General features: G+C 34.5%; 1 protein-coding gene and 1 long non-coding RNA gene across 4 annotated transcripts in view; one reads left to right on the top strand and one right to left on the bottom strand.

Moving 5' to 3' along the window:
• LOC101746494 (protein gustavus) overlaps positions 1-17,153 on the bottom strand; it is a 61,388-nt gene extending 44,235 nt beyond the window's left edge. For 2 of the 3 annotated variants that reach the window (XM_012695145.4, XM_004931699.5), the window contains exon 1: positions 16,903-17,153. Coding sequence is in view for 1 of the 3 variants with exons in the window: in XM_012695143.4 (XP_012550597.1) it covers positions 1,980-2,047 (68 nt within the window). In the remaining 2 variants the exon portion in view is untranslated. Of the gene's footprint in view, positions 1-1,979; positions 2,645-16,902 lie in introns of those variants that run through there. The other variant, XM_012695143.4, reaches the window with a different exon arrangement.
• Positions 10,790-11,374, top strand: LOC134201415 (uncharacterized). Its single transcript, XR_009976698.1, has 2 exons — positions 10,790-10,977; positions 11,140-11,374. It is a non-coding gene; the product is annotated as an uncharacterized LOC134201415 (long non-coding RNA).
• Positions 17,154-22,902: the final 5,749 nt, after the last annotated feature.

Genomic DNA, 22,902 nt, shown 5'->3' with positions numbered 1-22,902 from the left:
CTCGAGTAAAATCCTTGAAGATGTAATAAGGAAGAATCATCCACGTCACTGCGGTTTAAAATTTGTAGCATACTAGCCGTCGTATATCAAATATATGTCAGAGTTACGGAATATTCCTTTTTCAGAGCGATTACAAAGTAAAAAGGGGACTGTTTTAATACTTTGCTTTCGTTTCCAGAGACGGCCAAAGTTGCGTGTCGACCACTGCTTACAATGAACCTCTATAAATTATTGTAATTCATATGCTTCTATGGATTTTTTAAGTAACCAATTTAATTTTCCTATTCCAGTTCTTTTTCTCTTTAGCGATGTTTGTGCATACTTAAGGTTGTTGAAAATATGGATTTAGCCCTTTTCTAATTATTCAGTAAAGAAAATCTAGTGTTAAGTGGTTATCGGATCATATCACAACAAGAATGCAACCTTGACAGATGAGGTTAAAATCTGAAACATATAGTAAAGCTGTTCCACTCTTAAAACCAGAAAGTATTTTTGTTTTGTGGTATAAATAGGGATGATAATAATACCTGCCCGTGTCGGCTTCAAAATACATGCCAGTAGCACGAATTCTGTTCCAAAAATTTTATGTAAGTATATTTTTACGCTTTCAATCAGATTACGGGCATTTTGTACCAATGTTCACATTGAACTCGAGTAAGTAGACGGGTTTTTTGATTCGTTTTCAAACCACGACCGTCAAACGACGCGGGTGGTATTGTGTAGAAAATAAACATTAAAATGTTACCCACATGGCTGCTGTTGGTGGTTTAGGGTCTTCGTTATAATTCTGTTAATTTCTAAAGTCTCAATCTGTTATGTTTACAACTACATTTATGTAAAAGAATTTTGTTTGTAAATAATGAGTTTTTATTATGAATCTTATTTTGTTATTGTTATGGGTGACATCATTAATTTTAATCATAATAACAAGCTGTTGAATAATTGTAAGTCATGATGTTTGTATTCGTAACATCAACTGGTTCTGTGAAATTACATAACAAACATTATAAGCTCTCTACACTGAGATTTTTGAACGCTAATTTCATGGATCCATTATTTATTACTTAGGTAGGTTTATTTTAAAACGTGGTCTAATTGTTCGTATGTTATATTATATATTTATTTTTTTATTCATGACAGGGTACATGGCAGAGAATTAAATATAATTCGATTCTATAATATATATACTATAGTAGTCTATTCGGGTATTGATCCTAGATTTACTTCTATTAAATTCAATAAATCGGACTAGGTTTTTTTTTATTAGCTTAATTGGACAGACCAACGACCCATTTGATACCAGCGGTAACGGAAGGCATAAATAATGAGGTGAAGCGATCACCGTGGTAAATATAGGCTATCCTACTCTTCAAACCGTAGTACTTGATTGGTACACGGCAGAAATAGACACGACGTTGCTACTAAGCCCGTGCTTACAACTGATGACTTTGCTTCTAATATTTAAGATACCGAAAGTTTACGAGTAAATAATAAGTAATGTAAATAATAAGAGTTAGATAGAATCATTAAGTTTTTTTAAATTTCTGTTGGACATGAGCTCACGGTCTGCTCGTACTAGAACCCATAGATGTTGCAACATGAATACTCTCATTAATCTTGAAACGTGAGTCTGAAGTTTCAATTCTTTTGTGTAGCAGCTGTCACACCATTGAAATCAGATCGAGTCAGAAATAGACAGGCTGGTGGTACCTGCACGTGTAAGCTTGAAGAATGCCCTGCCAGCATACAACTAGTACTACATACAAGTTATGTTGACGTAGATCTAAGTACTTTTATTATTAGGATTAACAAAAATATGTCACGTCTTCTTCTTTTGCAAAAGTTTCTATGGCTTGATTTAAACACATTATAAATAAAGGTTAGATCTTGTATTCTCTTTTTAAGTGGTTACTCATTATTAGAACAAGCGCATACACATTGATCGAGGCAGATGTGTGAAATAATTTTATGCAAATTACCTGGTTAGGTCAAGAGCAGCTGGCATTCCAGCCGGCACGAACCACCAGGATGGCAGCGGCGTGCACATCCGCTGTCGACGCTGCTCACGCGAGCATGCACCTCGCCGAGGTCCCTTCACTCACAGTCCAAAATAACCAGTCACACATTCACCACACGCGAGGAATCGTATCGCGTCGTTGTCAAAGCACTCTCATAATTTTTATGTCTTCTTTTAGACTTTACTTGACACTTTAATTTCAGTAAACTAGGAAATAAGTGAACAAGGAAGGCACCGATGGATTCGGAAAAAAAATCAGCCAAAAGTCAGCGCGTTACTTCACGCACCAGGAAATTTTGCTGTTCACAGAGCGAAATAATAATAAAAGTTGAGCACGACGAAAGGGCACAATCGATACCGAATGAATTTTTCGAAAAAACTTTAGGGGAGTCAATAATTAGAGGGAGCGACTTGAAGTGAATAAGGGTTGTAATAGCGCGCAAAGCTTGGGTCGATAAATTCCTTTTTTCGTACAATTCGAACGTCGTTTCTAATATTTATTTATTTCGATAAATATTTTCTATTTAGATCAAAAACAAAATGCTTAGATGTTAGATCGCGTGATAGCGGACGCGGTCGCTTTGCGAGGACGAGGCGCTCGGTCTGTGTGTCGTTTGGTGTTGGACTGCCGTCTGGCTCCGCTTCACCGCTTGGCTTTGACGTTGTTGAAACTAGAACGGACCGCGACGATGCTCGCTCCCGCCCCCGCTTCTCCCGAACTCCCAGAGTGCCATGTGCTCGAGATGCCCTATGATAGCGTGCCCTATCGCGGCGCTCGGGAACTTCACAAAGATTCGAGACGTGAAAAGAATTCATCACGAAACGAATTGGCCTCTGGCCTTTGATTTTAGTATTACAATAATGTAAAAGAGCGTATTAAATCCTATTAATATTTATTATTGAGTTCAATACAAATACTGTGAAATGTTAAGTTTTGATATAGTTAAAATATAGTTAAGGTTGTGTCCCTTTTGTTTTTATACACATTAGTGTTACGCGGTAAAAATAAGCAGATTAGATCGATGGACAGTACCTACTACAGATAGTTACAGCAAAACCAAAATCGTCCAAGGGATTATAATATACCCACAAGTAAAAAAGGGAATGAACGGTGTCACAAGTGCATCACAATTTGATCTTTTAAAAAGTATTTAAAGTGCTATACACTTGTAAATACATCCTCAACGTTGTGACTATGACTATCGATAAAAATATGAAACAAACAAGTCTATTAAAGCTGTATTAGCGTGACAAAAACCTTTCCTGAATAAGAATTGTATCAAATTTGACTTCGACCGGATAAAAAGAAGCGGGAGCCCACAAGTCACGAACGAATACGTCCACATTCATTCTTTATATATATATTTATACTAGCTTTTGCCCGCGACTTCGTCCGCGTTGAATAGTTCACAAATAACGCTTTATTTAAGAACAAATTTGGTTAGCATAAAAAACGTTATAGTGAGCCAACCTTAACATATAGACATATGCTGTCGCGAACTTTTTTTTAGATCTTTTAAAGGGGAACAATTCTGTCATACATTATTATAGCGAAACTTCAACTGTTTCTGCAGCGCACGCAGCGGAAACTCTCAAAAGGGAAAAAACCCGATATTGAAACATTCTCTATTGGTGCTCCGCTTGTATTGGTCTTAGCGTGATGTTATATAGCCTATGGCCTTCCTCAATGAATGGGCTATCTAACACTGAAATAATTTTTCAAATCGGACAAGTAGTTCCCGAGATTAGCGCGTTCAAACAAACAAACTCTTCAGCTTTATAATATTAGTATAGATTTACTACATTGTTATATTATTTACGTTGTCTGTGTTTATTCCAATATATAATACAATAGTTAAAAGTGTTGGAACATACTCACATTTATAATTATTTGCTCTATATTATTAAAAGATGTACCATTATTTTCAGAAAGGAATCAATACAAAATATAAAGACAGTATATTGAACGACGAACATAAGGCTTGTATTTATGTAGCGATGAAGCCCCACAGGACACTACAATATTGGTCATAAAACACTACGTAATGGACAATATTATTATGTTCAAGCTTGTGTTTGTATCTCGAAAATAGTCGCATATTAGAGAAAAGTAAGCAGTTCTTAGGCGGGCGACTGTAAATTTATAAGCATTACATAAATAATAAATAAATAAATAAATATTTACTAACAGTCACGCCACGTTAACTGGTCCCGTGATAAGTTCGTAAAGAACTTGTGTTACAAGTACCAGATAATGGAAATAAATATAAGATTTTTATTATACACATAAACATATTTAATATAGATCCATAACCCCGGAAAAGACATTTATATTAACATACAAATATCTTCCCTTGACGGGATTCGAACCCGCGACCCCCTTGTGTAGTGACCATGTCACTTACCACTACACCAGACGGCCGTTTATAGATAGAATAAAGAAATGAGTATGAAATTTTTTTTAAGTCTATTAAATTAAAAAAAAAAAAAAATTAAAAAAATTAAAAAAAAATTAATTAATTGCATTTCCTGTCACTTTAATTGTATTTAAATTATTGTTTCGTGTATGTTTATTTATATGTATTTTTCATTTTATATTAGATTTTTTTTTCAAAGCTTTATTTAATTGTCATGCTTTAATAGCTTTTATATTGTACACTTTTCCCCTCTTATACATCGTATTTCTCTCTGCTAATGGTTTGCTGGAAGAAAACACATGAATGAGTTAAGTTCGTCTTTGTACATAGTATTTAGACATTCTTTAAATCTGTTTTTATTGTATTTTCTTTTTGTGTACAATAAGTATAAAATAAGTATAAATAAAATGATTAAATTTTATATTTACCTAAAACCTCGTTTAAATAATAACACCCACCTATGTATGTCTAACCTACGTTGAAAATATGCTGTCCGATCGCTGTGTAAACAGTATTTCAGGGTTTTTCATCAAGTGAATGGCATTCACACGGCTAGTCATTGCATAATGTAATCAGAGGTAATCAAGCTGTTTCTGGGAACAGCCCGGAGTGAGTCAAGGATACCCATGATAAAATGCTAAACAGATCGTGCAACACGTTAAAACTTCATTAAGCTAAACGAAACCTATAAATTCGGTCAAATTGTACTTAACATACAAGACTGGTCGGCCGTCTGGCGTAGTGGTGACATGGTCACTACACAAGGGGGTCGCGGGTTCGAATCCCGCCAAGGGAAGATATTTGTATGATAAATATATATTGTCTTTTCCAGGGTTATGGATGTATATTAAATATATGTATGTGTACAATAAAAATCTTACGTTTATTTTCGTTATCTGGTACCTGTAACACAAGTTCTTTAACAACTTAGCACGGGACCAGTTAACGTGGCATGATTGTTAGTAAATATTTATCTATTGTTTTTTATTATATGATTGTGAAGATCACTTTAGTTTCATTGCATTTGATTCCCTTTTTATTGAATAAAATTCACTAAACACTAGATTATTTCAGTTTTTAGGGTTCTGTAACAAAAGGACAAAAAAGAGAACGTTTAAAGTTTCGTAATGTACGTCAGTTCGAATATTAAGGTCAGAGGTAATGATGACTAATATATGGCAATGGGCACGACAACACCAGAACATAAGGGGCTCTTTATGCTTCATTTTATTGAATAATCCGCACCTGACCTCTTCTTATTAAATAGAAAAGTTTTGTATCAGTGTTATTGTTTTAAAAGTTTTTTAAAATGCTGTTCGATTATTTTTTATCTCGATAGCTAAATAGACATGGGCACATAAGTCTTAGGCTCCCCGCGCACTAGGCAGCCTGGCTGCGGCAACCGAAATATTTGAGCAGCCAGTATAGAAACCAATCGACGTAAAAAACGCAAAGCAAAGAAAACACTCAGAAGGCTTATTCTATAACTATTTTAAAGATGTTCATACATACATAGCAGACCAGACCGGTTTTTGTAAATACAAGGGATTGTACAAGCATGCTGTGTCATATAACTAATATTTGGCAAAACGAATATGCATTGGCTACTACAGCAAGTGCGCGGGGACTGACAGCAGCCACATACATTTGGTGACACTCGCTCTGGCTGCCCACAGCCGATGGGCAGCCGTGCAACAGGCGCGTTGTAATGGCTGCCGCAGCCAAGAGTTCCGGGTTGCTTATGTGCGCGGGCTCCCATACAACGCCATATATTCGTTTGGCTGCCGCAGCCTGGTTGCTAGTGCGCGGGGAGTCTTAATGTCACTTCACCTCACCTTATTTAATATCTAGTATCATACTACATACTATACTTACTCATACAACTTCTGATCTCGGTGGAGTGGTGTAGCGAATGTAGCTACCATAGAGTATAAAATATCGGACTTAGATCTGAATCGCGCTAACGACAATTTTAATATACATAGTCAGGTCATAAATTCTGTCACATGTTTAATGTAAAATCATTTAAACAAGTTTATTCATTATGTAACCATTCATATACCAAAATGAACTTAACAAAACATAGATTCTTATAACACTAAAGTTTATTCAAAATGACCTCCGTGATTTTGAATACAGGCCTTCAATCTGCACGGCCAGTCGTCTATTGCAGCACGAACGAGGTCCATGTCAATATCGGCGGCTAGCTTAATCAAGGATGTCTTGAGTGACTCCAAATTGGGATGAGGCTTTGAGCACGCCTTTTCCTCCAAGTGTTGCCATATCTTGTAATCTAACGAATTCAAATCTGGACTGGAGGAGGGCCAGTCTTCGTGCCGGATGAAGTCGATTTCACGCGCCGCCAGCCAGTCTTGTGTGATCTTCGCTCTATGAACTGGCGCCGAATCTTGTTGGAATACCCAGTGCCTGTTATTGAACATGGTATGGGAAACAGGTACCACAAGGTTCGTCAGGACTTTATTTTGATACACAACTGCACTCGTTTTTACACCTTTCTCACAAAAATGTACCTCTGTTAAGCCCCAATAAGAAACTCCCAACCATACCATGAGCGAGGATGGAAAATGTCCTCGTTGGACACGCGGAATACGGTTGCTCGCTTCTTCATTACTGTGTGCGTACACCTTATCATTTTTTTTTGTTGTAGCTCTCTTCTACGGTAAAAAATTTTTCATCCGAAAAAAGAATTTCCCGATATTTTTTTCCCGCGTACCGCTTCAACAAAGCGCGGCATCTCTTCAGTCTCAGGTCCACTAGACGAGCATTCAAACGATTTCCTGTTTTTCTTCGATATGCCCGAAGCCCTAAGTCTTCATTTAACACCCTTTTCACCGTGGTTCTGCTTAACCCCATCTGAAGGGCCAACAGTTTCTGCTTACGTTTGGAATTTCTTTGAATTCGCGCCTTCACAGCTTTTATCACTGCTGGAATCCTAACAGACCGAGTGCGACCACTTTTTGACCTGTCATCTACACTAGAGTCTTCATTGTATCGTTTGATGGTACGATAAACGAATCTTTTGGTTATATTCAAATTTTTCAGTATGTTAAAAATTTGAATTGGCGCGTAACCGCAACGATGCAACGCAATAACTGCAACACGGTCTTCTTTAAGCGTCCACTCCATATTTAAAAATGAGTAAAATTCTAAATGTATACTATTTTTATTTTCATGAACAATTCGAAATTCGAATTCAATAAACTTTTTTGTGGCCAGCATTCTAAAAGAAAAGTTTTTACTGTGTGACAATATTTATGACCTGACTAGGTAAGTTAAAAATAATCTTGCATATTATATACAACTTCCGAACAACAATAATGGACAGTTTTGTTTATCGAGCTCAAAATAAGGGCGGCTCGATGGAAGATCGCTTAGTAAGCTTTTCCTATAGCACGATTGCAACTCCACTCTTCATCAAATTCAAGGAATGGCTTCTATATGACCAAATTGACGCATATTAAAAGTTAATCATGGTAAATTCATAATTTATTGAAACCGTTACTTGGTGTTGCTTGTGCTTGTATATCGTGCTTCAGACGTTTACACCTTTCTCCATAAATATCATGCGTTAACCCATACGATGCTTACTGTTAGTCAAGGGTCATGACACCATTAAGATTATATTTAACATAACGTTCATACTTATCAAATGAACAAATAAAAGCACTTAAATTTCAAATTAATTTAGAAGCTTCGCGTTTTGACTACCTGCACAGATTTATGAACGCATTTCACAATTTCATACAAACAATTTGAATTTCAAATGAGTAAGCCGATTGTAGAATATGCTCGAATATAGTATCGAATAATGTTAAAACATCAAAATAAAGGAACGTCCGTGAATAATCTAGTAACGAGTGAGTGCATCGGCAATTTGTATTCAGAATAGCTAGGCAAATTGCATGAAATATCCAAATGTTAAGGCATTGTCCAAATTTAATTTATTTTCATTTTGTAGCACGTACATATTCATTTAATAACCATATATGAGTCGTCTATTATCAAAGGTGGCAATCTGTGCATTTGGACAAAAAAATGTTATTGATATGTCAATACAGATTGATTTGAATATAATCGTCTCCTTCAAAGAATACGGTTCAAAAACTGCATTAAATAAAGGTTAATACTTAACCTGTTATTTATCTAAGATGTCGTTCAGAAGAGTTTTGTGACTGCCAATGGAATACAAAGTCAATAATTCGTTTTTCTGATTTACCAATAATTTCCAAAAGTCACATTGCCGGCTTTGATAATAGTCGATTTATATAAAGTCCAGAGGATAAAGATTTTAAAAGATGCGTTGAGTTTTCAATAAAATGCCTTTTCTTTAATCCAGTATCAAAAGTATTTAAATATATATATTTACATGAGACTTTAGACTAAACTATACGAGTCGGATCCGACTTAAGATTGAATGGTGATAACATTTATGTTTTAATAGCAATTTTAAATGCAAATAGCTAGACAGTGCTAAATTATACAGTGCAAACAAATTAATTTTATAAGAGTATATGGAAAATTAAAAGACTTGAGTTTTAAATAAATCACGTTTGATGAAGATGTTCAAAATGATGAATAATTATAATAAATTAAATATCATACCAAACGTGTCAAGATGGATTATGAAAGGTAGGAAAAATGTAAAATAAATGACTCATTATATTTATGATTACTGGTGGTTTGCATTATATTTACTGGTGGTAGGACCTCTTGTGAGTCCGCGCGGGTAGGTACCACCACCCTGCTTATTTTTGCCGTGAAGCAAATGCGTTTCGGTTTGAAGGGTGGGGCAGCCGTTGTAACTATACTGAGATCTTAGAACTTATATCTCAAGGTGGGTGGCGCATTTACGTTGTAGATGTCCATGGGCTCCAGTAACCACTTTACACCAGGTGGGCTGTGAAAAAAATGATATTTTTTTACTAATACCAAATCTATGTTTCATTAACGAAAACTAGGGATTTTTTTTAATACACTCCATAAGGAAGCTCGCTATGTCTCTTTGTATACAATTTTGAATTGTAATTTTATATACGAGCTGTTAACATATACGGCACACATGTATCCTCACTGGTCCTGAACTCACAATGAGAAATTGCGGTCAGTAAAACTTCGTTTCTCGATTTTGAAACCACGTTGTGTAAGGTATAAAGGTGAATTTAACGGACTGAATATGTTTTTTTTTTGTTCGTACGTAAATATGCGTACGCAGGTATTTTCTGACGCTCCAAAATTGAATTTCGTGATTAACGAACACTTGGTTAAGATATAATTTCCTTTTGAATTTTTTACCACAAATTTGTTGTGGCATTTATTGATGCGATTTTATCTATATATTAATACGTGAAGCAAAAACTTTGTATCCCTTTTTATGAAAATTGCGCGGACAGAGGAGTATGAAATTTTTCACACTTATAGAGAATATAGAGAAGAAGTGCACAATGCTAATACATATTTTTTTTAAATGATGCATAAAAGATATATTAAATCAATAAAGAAAACATTACACACACTACATACCATGTATTTGACGCACACACGCATGCATACTATTTATTGTCAAACTTTTGTTCTTGACGTCTGTTGTCAAATTGAGATGAAACATTGTTTGTCTTTGTTAATATTTTTTATAGTGTAGTCTTGGCGAAATTTAAGTATAAAATACAATCATAATAGTGTACAAACTTACAATTCCAATTAATTATAGTCGAATTTCGACTACTGCGGGACCACTAGTTTCAAAAAAATAACGAAGCCTGTTTTTATTATATGTAGTTTCTATGGATCAGATATGACAGTTAGGTTGATGTAACAGATGGTGAATCGTAGTTAGCGACCTTTTGTACAACAGACGTTGACGAAACACACAATGCAGTTGACACAAGGCGAAATTGTGTACTACCAAGTGAATGGCGCGATTTATTTCAGTAAGGATTGCGCGAAAGGACGCACTGACCTGTGCGAAATCCTTGATCATGTGCCCTCTGCACTATTGCCTAAACCATTTCATAAATGCATTAATGGCTGCTCCAAACTTAACTGATTGAAATCGTAACGTTCAATGAGTTATAAGAACTTTGATATTGCTGTAGGTAAGTGTGTCAAATTTGTTAGCAACTAAACAGCTGTATTTACTTGTCGTTACACAATCTTCTCATTTTGCATTAAATTAATTTCAACACGAATTTCAATTTCTGTAAATACGATTCAATGATAAATCTAAATATACAATTTTTATTGTTACTATTAAAGAACGAATTGCAAATTTTATTGATGAATTTCATTCGAAGTAAATTGATGAAATACATTTATTGAATCGACGAGATAATGTTGTATGATCGTTTATTTTTCTTTAAGAATGCGTATTTACATGTCACGTACGTAGCTTCACAACCTCGACTGTTATTTAGCCTTCAAGTCTCCTTACTGTTTGAGTGTCGCGAGGTAGCATTGCGAAAGTCGACGGTGCTGTACGTGAGCAGATTGTTGAAGATTATCATTCTTGTTCGAGTCGATTGTATTGTACGTATCATCGTTTTCTTCAATAAGCCTTTAGAGATGTTTTAAGATAAGACAAACGAAAAGCGTATATTTAAAAAAAATCGCTGTATTGGTTCAGTTTGCTCAAAGGAACTTGGTATTCACAATTTCACAAGAGATTTTACATTAAATTTGTAATTTTAGTTAAGTGTCACTGCAGTGGTTCACGAAATAACGGCCAGCCATGCGTCGGACAGTTACCGGATCACATACACATATAAGAAATAGACACGACGCCGCGACGGTGGTACCGCAAAATTTTGAGTTAAATATACTATTTCGAGTCGTTAAGTTTTATAAGTTTTTTCTTTTTCATAAATATGAAAATGAATACAAAAGTGTTCCTATGTAACTTTAAGTACAGTGTGAAAATATCTTACTATGTTTTAGTTAAATATACTATTACGAGTTGTTAAGTTTTATAAGTTTTTTCTTTTTCATAAATATGAAAATGAATACAAAAGTGTTCCTATGTAACTTTAAGTACAGTGTGAAAATATCTTACTATGTTTTAGTTAAATATACTATTACGAGTTGTTAAGTTTTATAAGTTTTTTCTTTTTCATAAATATGAAAATGAATACAAAAGTGTTCCTATGTAACTTTAAGTACAGTGTAAAAATATCTTACTGTTTTATTTTATCTCAATCATGTAGTTAGAGACAAGAAGATTTATTTCTAAGCAAGACATGGTTTTACAGGAGCTACAGTTTTTCCTTTTAAAAGTAAGCTGTCTCATGGACGGGTTTAAAAGGTAATATAGGCTTGTATTTATATGATAAAATAAGCGTAAGTAATATTGGTTCTCATTTGCAATGCCAATTTTTATAGTAGAAATTTCAGATGAAGAAACTTAAAAATGTGGTGGCTTGTAAATTAAGGCAGGACTACTGGAATTATTCATGATTATATCCAATTCAGTGTCATAAAAGTAAGTTTTTGTGTTAACAAATGTACAATAATGTTAGAGTGCCAATCATTGTACAGTTTACCCCACACCTAATTAGTTATCCCTCAAGGCTCGAGTACGTATCTGTTAATAGTTTCTTGTAACAATGGAATATAACAGCCCACTCGGGTTACCTAATCGAATAGCAAATTATGTCCACAATCCATACGATCCACACTACTAACATAAAGGTCAACTGAATGTAACTAAACAACAAAATCACTAGACATTCAAAATAAAGAATTTAATTTATTATTATTACACTGCGGTAATCATGAAAACGTACGACGTATTCAAAGAATGTAATGTATTCTTGTTCTTATGCTACTCATCTAACCTTGCTTTTTAGGTGGTAACAAATATGTTTTCAATGAATTGTTAAGTGGGTTTGTCCGTCATCATCACGTAGTGCCATTTACAAAATTTGGAGGTCAATGGGTGAAATATACTTAGTGCCGTTCACTTTGAAAGGCATTAGGTATATCCTTATATGTTTTACGTATCTCTTTAAAAACGTTTGACTTCAAACCGAGGAAATAAATTCAACGCTCCTTTGTATTAATCTAAATACATATTTTGGTATATATATTTTTTTACTACTAAAATCCTACTTGTAAACAAAATACGACCTTAGATGTGTCAGAATTGGGACTATCCGGTTGTTCATTGGACAAGAGAATAATTAATCTTCGTCTTAACGCCAACGTGATAAGCCTGTAGGAATCGTGTTGCGGAATCTTATTAAATATCACTGTACCTAACTGAAGTTATTGTTCTCCAGTCATTGTTATAATTAGTCATTAATAATCTACGTTGTCAGCACTGATAGTGATTAATAAGCTAAGATAATATCATAAACTTTCAAGATAGCGTATATAGACTGTACTATTTAACTTATGGTGGTTTTCAAGTTCATAGAAAAAATAATGTATGAGAATATAATTTAAAACGTACCCGCGGGCACTATATGGTTTGTAATAAATCTACAGTTTTTCTGGAAGTGCTCTTCTTTCTTCAAGAAGAAACTGGAAGTTATGTCCCATAACGACTGAACTATAAAGCGTAACGAGTGCCTTGTGCGAGAGAAGCGTAATAAAAATTAATGATTCCGTGTTCTCGAGTGAAATAAGAGCTCGGTCAGCGTCATTCATCGTTAGCCAGATATTCTAGACAACTGTCAAAATGCAATTACATATACCAGGAGTCAGGTTTAATGGCCTAGACGAATTCAAGGCCTAGAACAGCTTGCTCCAGCTGGGTAGTGAACTGAAGTCCGGTTCAAGGGCATCAGGTGAATGCCACTAGGCAAGTTTTTTTTACCATAAAACCAGCTTACTTGACGACTGGTACTATCGAAGCCGGATGAATATTGAGCAAATTTATTTTTTCCTAATAAACGCGAACGTCTTTATATTATTAAAAATAAAAATAATTAAATAATACTTTCTGAATTTACGTTATGTTTCACTAGGACTTAAATAGAGTTTTCATTATTGGTAAAATTTTAGGATTACTATATCATCAACAAATTACATATTACGTAATTTTGTTTGATTTTTATTTGTTTTGAAAACTAACCGAATTAAAGTGGATACACATCGATACTTTCCAGCGATATGTGACAGAGAAAAAGGAGCTGCAATTAAATGAATTGTTTCTCTGTGTGACGATGCTCCCACATCATATATATTTTCTCTAGCCAAAAAAAATAATAAAAGAATTTCTCTCGCTAAAAGATAACAAGTTACACCTGCGGGGAGCCCAAATAACTACCTATAACTAAGTAAAAGCGTGAAACCTTTGTTCTTTCTCGTCCGAGGCTCGGCTCCACGAAAAATATCTTTTTACTTTTTTGCCGAGTCGCTCCCGGTGCGAACCGCCCGAGCAGGTAGACTCTGTTGTATATAATAAACGTTCTTTCTATACGTACCTACGTATCCACGTTGTTTTAGGCGAACTTCGTTAGATGTCTTGTAAACCAGTTTCTCGACCAAGTACATAAACGTTCTTCGAGTTCCACGTAAATATTTAAAGTCGGTCGAAGGAAAATATTATGACTGCAGTAGAAGAGGCAGACAGAATCGTATGAATAAATATAAATACAGAGTTCATCATCCAGCTGGACTAAACTGTTCTACAGTTTGAACTCGTCCAGGTCATTAAACCTGACTCCTGGAATACGTAATTACTATATGACACTTATCTATAACATACTTGTGTACACAAAAATTGTACTTATTTATATGTACTAGAGGTCGTCCGGTAGTCGAAATTCGACTATAATTAATTGAAATTATAAGTTTGTACACTATTAAGATTCTATTTTCAAAGACTATTATTCTTCTTTAATCACAAATTTCGCCAAGACTACATTAGAAAAATATTAATAAAGACATACAATATTTAATCTATTCTCAATTTGACAACAGACGTCAAGAACAAAAGTTTGACAATAAATAAATAGTATGCACGCGTGTGTGCGTCAAATACATGGTAGTGTGTGTAACGTTTTCTTTATTGATTTAATGTATCTTTTATGCATTATTTAAAAAAAATATTAGGATTCTGCACTTCTTCTCTATATTCTCTATAAGTGTGGAAAATTTCATACTCCGCCGTCCGCGCAATTTTCGTAAAAAGGGATACAAAGTTTTTGCTTCACGTATTAATATATAGAAGATATAATTTTGGTGAAACCATTTAAATAGCGTTATCAAATGTTGCCTATACTGTATTGTTTTATTTGATTTGTATCCCTTTTTAGATTACAAGCTTAAACTGTGGCTCAGCTATTGTTGATATCGTTGATTCATCTATGAGCTCCAGTCACCACTCACCGTTCGATGGGTCATACTTCGTTTTCAAAGGGAACAAATTAATATTTAATAGATAATAACTGAGGTAGGTGATCTAAGTAATACAACAAATTCCTAAGTTTTCATGTTTCATATTCTCATGCTAGATAACTTACCTACAAAAGCTTCTAGTTTTGCTGGGTTTCTTTAAACATTAAGATTTGGTTACCTGAAACAAAGACTAAGTTTGTAATTTTTTTAATTAAAATATTTTGCATTTATAACTGAAAACAATTGATTTTTATTCATTTATTACATCTTTTTTAAAATTTTATAGCATGATGAATATGATTACGGTATATATAATATATAAAACAACCTTTGTAGTTCAATTACAAGTCCGCAAATCATTTAAACAAGTTTGTTTTAAATGTTTTCTTGTGTTTTCATATGAAGCATCAAGTGTTGATCAATTTGTTTTTTTTTTCAATATCAACGACAGTGTTTTATTATTTAGGATTAAAATTTAATAATTATCATTCATTTTAAATATTGAAGAAAAACGTTTACCTGAACCCAGCAAATATGCTCACGGTATAATAAACAAAGCTATTTAAAAAACCTTGCTAGGTAAGGGTTTATAATTCAATTTAATTAGAACTTGAGCGAGTTCTAGTAAATTATTGCTCTGCAACCTTTTTACATTTTGCTTATCACGTCACGTATTCATGTATTAAGTGCATTCATTGTCATAGGAGATCCAATTTTATAGTATAACAGATGTCCTACCCTTCAAATCAAAATGCATTACTGCTTTGGAGCAAAGATAGGTAGGATAATGCTACTTACTACCTAAAAGTAAAGATGTTTATCTGACTATTCATGAAGGAACACTGGTACATACCCAGGTCACATCTAACTGTTACTACGTTCTCTTAATTCATTGCTAGTAATACTATTTTTGCTTCATTAACACAATTAAATCCTCCTTTTTCATCTTAACTTTTGTTCGGAGTTTACTGATGATAGTTTACACTTAAAATCATATCTACTCATTTCTGGCGTAGAGGAATAATCCATTCCGTCTGAAAGGTAGGATAGCAGCTATATTACGATTTGCACCATTTGACTCAGAGTGGGCAGTTACATTCACTTATGAGGTCTATGGGTTCTGATAACTTGTATATTATCTAGATGGGAAATTGGTTGTCCATCTGTTAAAAAAAAAATATTATTTACTTTGGGCAAAAACTTTAATGTTTAATACATACAAATGTTATTGTTGTCATATCTCAACCTATATTTTTTAGATTCTTTAGTTTTAGGCTGAACATGGGCTAGATAAGTCAAATATTCTGATGATAACTAATTTCTGCAGGTCATACACACTACGTACCTCGATGCAAAGGGTGATAAATCTTAATGCATTACCGATTCTTGGTAGATATTGGCTGTGTTCATATTCATGCAAGCTCAAATATGTTTTAATAGGTACTTGTAAATTTGAATTGTATTCTGTTAAAATTGCTTGCAAATTCATATTTTGTAAAATATTGATTTAGAAGACTTGGTGATGAATATTAAATTATAATTTGTTTATTTTATGCAAAATTGTAGGAGACAATAAGAATCTGTGATGTAAGTATGTAATAACTGTAATTTTGTATTAGTACTTCCTGAAGAGTGTTTTCTTTGTGTAAGAAATAACAATGAAGGCAATCAATCTAATGGTGTATAAGCAAAGAGTAATTAGTTGTGAAAAGCAAAATACAAAGCATCGATTTCTGAATAGTCAATTTATATTAAATAATTCTAAACAATGAATAAGTTTCATTTGTAGAATTTGATTTTTCTAAAAAGTAAGTGGCATTTGTAAATCTGTGTAAATATTTATCTTATTTGTATTGAATATCCAAATGCTATATGGATTCGTAACGTCCTCGAATACTAAAGATAGGAGCGTGTTTAAATATCGACCCATGTGCTTAGCTTTATGCCCAGCTTAAAACTTTTTTATACACACGAATCTTATTTGAAATGAGTCAAAAAGGATTTAGCTAGTGGTCAATAAAGCATTTTGGTATTGTGGTACATAATTGCATACACGCTGAAATTGTTTAGTACATTAAGAGAGTCTTCAACTACCAATAGAAACTTTTTTACCTTCGTTTTCGTGACTCCACGGTGCCGCTTTAGTTTCCCAGCCCTGAGTATAGTTAATCACAGCACTTATCATCACAATACTATAAAAAAATATTTACTAATCTTTCCATTAAATAATAGAACTATAAATACTTTTGAAGTAACATAAATACTTTGCTATAAAAATTTTAAGCGAGGGACTGGGGCATGACACAAATCACAAAACAAACCAGTACAGAAAGAGAAAAAACAATACTAGCGACGCGCATGCGTTTTAACTAGGTATGTCGTTAAAGCTGCACCTCTACTCCACGCTTATTTTTTAACATCAATACAAGTAGTGTTGGACTCACATCGATTATTTTTCCGACACAGAACAACAACGCTAAGAAAGAAAGAAATACATAACTGGAAGGAATACTGAAGATTTTTTTTCTATTTGTATCATTCAAGTGACGCGGAAGTTAAAATAATCACCAATTCGGCATCCCACATACATTAGACAAAATATGTCTTCAAAAGCTCTTTGTGTAGAATGAAATTTTATGCTAGTGGCTGAAAACTGCCCGAAAAATCGTATCTGCAGTCCTGCAGTAGCGTTAGCTAGGATAGAATTGAGAAATAGACCTAGGAGCAAACCACCGGGACACCGGATCGGTACAGCTATAAATAATACATATAAATTAGTTAGGTACAGCTGGTATTCTTTCCACAATTTAAGCTACCTTAGTTACGTTAGCATTTTTTTGTATAGCATAACAAAGTTTGCAATAAATGACAAAAATGTATTTCAAGACAAGATAATTATTATCGATATTTCGATAAATTCGTAGCGTGAGAACACTGCTAAAACAGTGTTGTGTATAGTTTCGCCATCTAGCGTGGAATTCTAGAAGCGTTACTAAAGTTACTAAAGAAAACTAGATTCAATAATATTTTAACAGATGTCACTGAAATACAACATTTTTCGAAAAATTGGCGTTTTTCTTGAAATTGGAAACTAACATTTAATTCGTTGTTCGTCATAAAATCCTTTTGTATTCTTAGTTGTTAGCTTTTACCAAAATATCAAGCTACTTTATCACATTATTTACAGGATCTAGAGTTCAAAACATCGTCTTTAGTTATTTTTTAATTGGCCTTCTAATCATCTTTTCTTTCTTCCCATTAATTCATGATCTAATATTTACGGAAATATGTACCTAATTCGCATAAAAACTGTATAATCTCAAAACGTACTAAATTTTACAGGAGAGTGTTTTAAAGGTTTAACATATCATATTTTTAATATTAATCATCTTTGCAACATTTATTTTTTAGTTTTTACCAGTTACATTATCTGTCTTTTAAAGATAAAATTATGTATTAATTTTGTTAATAGTAGTCAAAATATAGGTAAACTAAAAAAAAAATTAAAACTAAACTACGCTCTTTTGACAGTATTTATGAGAAAAATACTGGTGATACCAAATGATTCCGTATATTAACTCAATTTCGAATATTTTTGAAAATTGCACACTTTTAATGCGAAAAGACAATATATACGTACGGTAGCTGAAAATTAAAAGTCAGTGTGCCGAATAAACTCATATTACAATACGTGTAGAGTATATTAAATTATACCTACATCAAAACACAAATACACATATATAAAATAGAATATAAACTATTTATAAGACGATATATGCAATGAGCAGTATTTTCGCTAAAAACCATCTTTTCTAGACAACCATCGACCGTATAAACGAATTATGAAAATTTTGCAAGCTTTGGTGTTCTATATTACCTATAGTAGGCTTATAGTGCTATTTATAATAAGGGCCTAATGCTCAGGGTTCATCGGATGTTACGTGGCTACTGCAGTAGGTTACGAAACTGATAATACCTTTTACTTACTATCTTTAGACAATATATTGTCCAAAATCTGTCTTTCATAAGTCAAATTATCAAGAGCCGATGTAAAGCCGATTTTTAGGACTGTATAGTTTATAAGTATTATGATGATAGAAATTTCCTGTGTAGCTTAAGTTACAGTTCACGTTATTCTCTTTTTTTTCTACTTCGCGCGGACGGGTAGGTGTGCTCACGAGCTCAACTTGAGTGAATTTGCTAACACTAGCTCTAGCAACTGAACTGAATTGATTGAACACCTGTCTGTTGCAAAATACGTTGGCAGGCTTCAATTGAAATGGTGTATCATTTGAAAGGGCGTAAAGTACATTTGTAGCTCTACGAATTGCCAGAAGCAGCCAGAAGTCACTAGGCAATAGATAGGTAGATTTGATAGGGTAATGGCGGTGCAAGTATTTAGAGAGCCACGTGGTAGAACCTAATTGTGGTACTACAAACAATCAGCTATACAATATCCTATATAACAACATTTTCTGAGTTTCAGATTTCTATAATAGAAAATTAAAAAAAATCAATAATAAATGATAGTGCCTGAAGCGAAGCGAGGGCGGGTCGCTAGTACATTATGGTCCTGCACATCGCGTCATATGAGAATGTATTGGAACACATGCAGTGTCACATTTCACGGATATTAAAATATGTTCCTTTCAGTTTTACGAGCATCCTTTCAAACATATTTCGTGAGCTCAATTTCATGGCTAATTAAGTTTATGGTTAGGAAGACATGACAACTAATACCTATTTAGATTTTTATTTTTATGGTTTTTGATTGATCATGCATGGATATATGTACGTTTAGGACACTAGACGAGTTGTAAGCCTTTAAGTGGCAAATAAAATTGTCACCATGCGTTGTTTTTTTTAATTTTTTTTATTGCTTAGATGTGTGGACGAGCTCACAGCCCACCTGGTGTTAGGTGGTTACTGGAGGCCATAGACATCTACAACGTAAATGCGCCACACACCTTTAGATATAAGTTCTAAGGTCTCGGTATAGTTACAACGGCTTCCCCACCCTTCAAACCGAAACGCATTACTGCTTCACGGCAGAAATAGGTGGTGGTACCTGCCCGTGCGGACTCACAAGAGGTCCTACCACCAGTAATTACGTAAATTATGATTTTGCGGGTTTGATTTTTATTACACGATGTTATTCCTTCACCAAAGAAGTCAATCGTGAACATTTGTTAAGTACGTATTTCATTTGAAAAATTGGTACCCGCCTGCGGGATTCGAACACCAGTGCATCGCTAAACACGAATGCACCGGAAGTCTTATCCTTTAGGCCACGACGACTTTTAAGTTGTTACCTAAATAGACTTTTTTCATGCAAACCTTTACGGACAAATAGACAAGGCGGTGGTATCTATTCGTGCGAGCTCATAAGACGTCCTTGCACCAGTCATATGGACATGTGCGGTCAAGTCTTATATATTTTCTACGGAATTCCCTTTATTTTCTAGAATCAATGATGAAAAAAATATCAAGTTCTCATTAATGAATAAAATATAAACTAGATGGCGTTAGTGGTTCTATTCATTAATTTTTTTCCTGCCTATTTTAAGGACCTCAAGAGGTCATACTAGATTCACCGAACGAGTAGGTGAGCTCACGGGGCTCTAATTTAAGGACGTTGCTAACACTGGCATTAATAATAACAGTGCTTCGGAGAATTTTATTCACTAAGACAACGACTGCATAAATCTTACACGAAGGACGCCCGGCCGGCGGAGTTGTCAAGGCGAATCGACAGCTGCCTTTTTGGTACCGGCTAGACAACCCTAGGCGATTCCACTGGTGGCCCGGAAAACCTCACTGGACTAGAACCAGCTTACCGGGTCGGAATGCGATGTACCGCTAGCCGGTAGTTCATTATTATTGATATCAGTATAGCGGTGCGCCGCACGGCCTTGACCTGTCCGGTGACCCCAACCCTCACTGGGGGAGACTCCTACAGGGGCTGGAGCTGGGTAAAGGCCTTACTTCGGCCTCCGACTCGTTGGCGGCGGATCGGCGCGCGGTGAGTTAAGTTCCCTCTCTCCCGTACTGTTGCTTCCTTCTAGACTTACAAAATTCAAACATTGTTTTCCAGGTGCTAACGCGATGGTCAGTCCAAGTATTCTGGCTGGTGAGCAATCAAAAGACGATGCGTCATCGGCCTTTTTAACCTTATGATTACTCCCACCAAGGATGTTTACCTTAGCATTGTTGTTATTTTAATCTCCTTGTTATGGTCCGCAATGGATATCAGTGCATCAAATTTGTGGTCGAAGATTGCTGTTCCAATACAATTACCATTAATATTGGCGCTTCAGAAGTTCATTGTACGTGCTTCGTTTGGGATATATCTACCTTATTTTAATTAAAACGTTGATTATTGTTGAAACGATAATTATAATATCTTAATGTAACCAATGGGGCAAGCAGGTGCAAATATAAATCAATAAAAAATCTAGTGCAAAATAGATCGTTCAGCGGAAAACTGGACAAAACAAAATAAATTAAAAGTATGAAGAACGAGTTACTCCTCTTTTTGACCAATTGATTGATTTTTCTGTACTTGTTTGTCGGCTTTTGATGAGTTTTATTTGTTAAAATTAAAAAAATATACAAAATAAAAGACAATATATTGAACGAGGAACATAAGGGTTGTATTTATGTAGCGATGAAGCCCCACAGCACACTACAATATTGGTCACCAAACACTACACAATGGACAATATTATTATGTTCAAGCTTGGGTTTGTGTGCTGAAAAATACAAAATATTACCATACAAAAAAATAAAACCGACTTCAAAAAATTAAAATGAGAATATCATCAATGTAGCCGAAGGCAATTAAAAATGCATTATTAAGAATAACACAAAAACTACTAGTCAAATCGTCTTAAAAGTGCATGAGAAGCACCAGCTTATAAATTGAAGGATCGTGAAAATCGGTTTACTTAAAGAAAAGTTCTGAAGTACTAACCAAAAAATTACAATCGAATTGTGAATTTTTTTGAAGCCGGTTATAAAGAAAAAGTTAAGAAAACTGATTACTGAATAGTTAGTTTTTAAAGTGTCTTTTTGTTTTCCAGGTGATAATAAAAAAAAGATTGTGTTCCAATTTCGATCATTCGAAGACCCTCTCAATAATTCTGTGAAACGTTAATTAATTTTAAAGTAAATCATTAAATAAAGTTTATTAATTCTGACTCCATTGTTTTGTTTATTTAGCCCCAAATGACATCAATGAAGTTGCGTTCAGCCTAAATTGATAGTTTTTTATCGAAATTTTGTCAGACATTTTGAAAAATCAGTTGTCCCAGCTCCCCGTTTCAAGGAAAATTATTTGCCTATTTTTCCGGAATTGTAACTTTGATGTGCCAAAGAACCGTCGACCCAATTCTTATCTCAAAGACACGTAACGGAGCGCAGGGGCTGACAAAAGAAAGAGGCTGGACTTAATAGGGCTCCTCGAGGAAATACCGCCCTTGGGCTCTCCCTTTGTGCTCGAGATGAAGGCAATTTGAAATGGTGAAATATCAGGTTTTACCTACATGTTTTTCCGACGGAGGGAAAATTACGTTTTTTTAACGAATTTTTATTTATATATAAGTTCTATAAATCTGTTCTCAAAGTTGTGAAAACTCTTTAGAATAACTTTGAGGATGCAAACAAATCAAAAGTACAGATAATGATATTTGGGCTTCAGTAATCGCCTGGCTATCTATGCAAATAAAAAAATGAATGCGTTTGGTTAGGTACCTCTGCGGCATTACTAAGTGTGAATGTAAGCACTCAGCATCATTAAGATGGTGTGTTCGTTTGTTTTGAAAGACAAGATAAATTTACAACTAACGTTTATATTTTAACGATTTTATTTTATTTTATTCCTTAGATGGGTGTACGAGCTCACAGCCCACCTGGTGTTAAGCGGTTACTGGAGCCCATAGACATCTACAACGTAAATGCGCCACCTATCTTGAGATATGAGTTCTAAGGTCGCAGTATAGTTACAACGGCTACCCCACCCTTCAAACCGAAACGCATTACTGCTTCACGGCAGAAATAGGCAGGGTGGTGGTACCTACCAGTGCAGACTAACAAGAGGTCCTACCATCAGTA

Source organism: Bombyx mori, chromosome 3 (assembly GCF_030269925.1).
Source record: "Bombyx mori chromosome 3, ASM3026992v2".
Classification (NCBI taxonomy): domain Eukaryota; kingdom Metazoa; phylum Arthropoda; class Insecta; order Lepidoptera; family Bombycidae; genus Bombyx; species Bombyx mori.
Note: the sequence above shows the minus strand (reverse complement) of the source record. Positions and strands in the feature narration are given on the sequence as shown.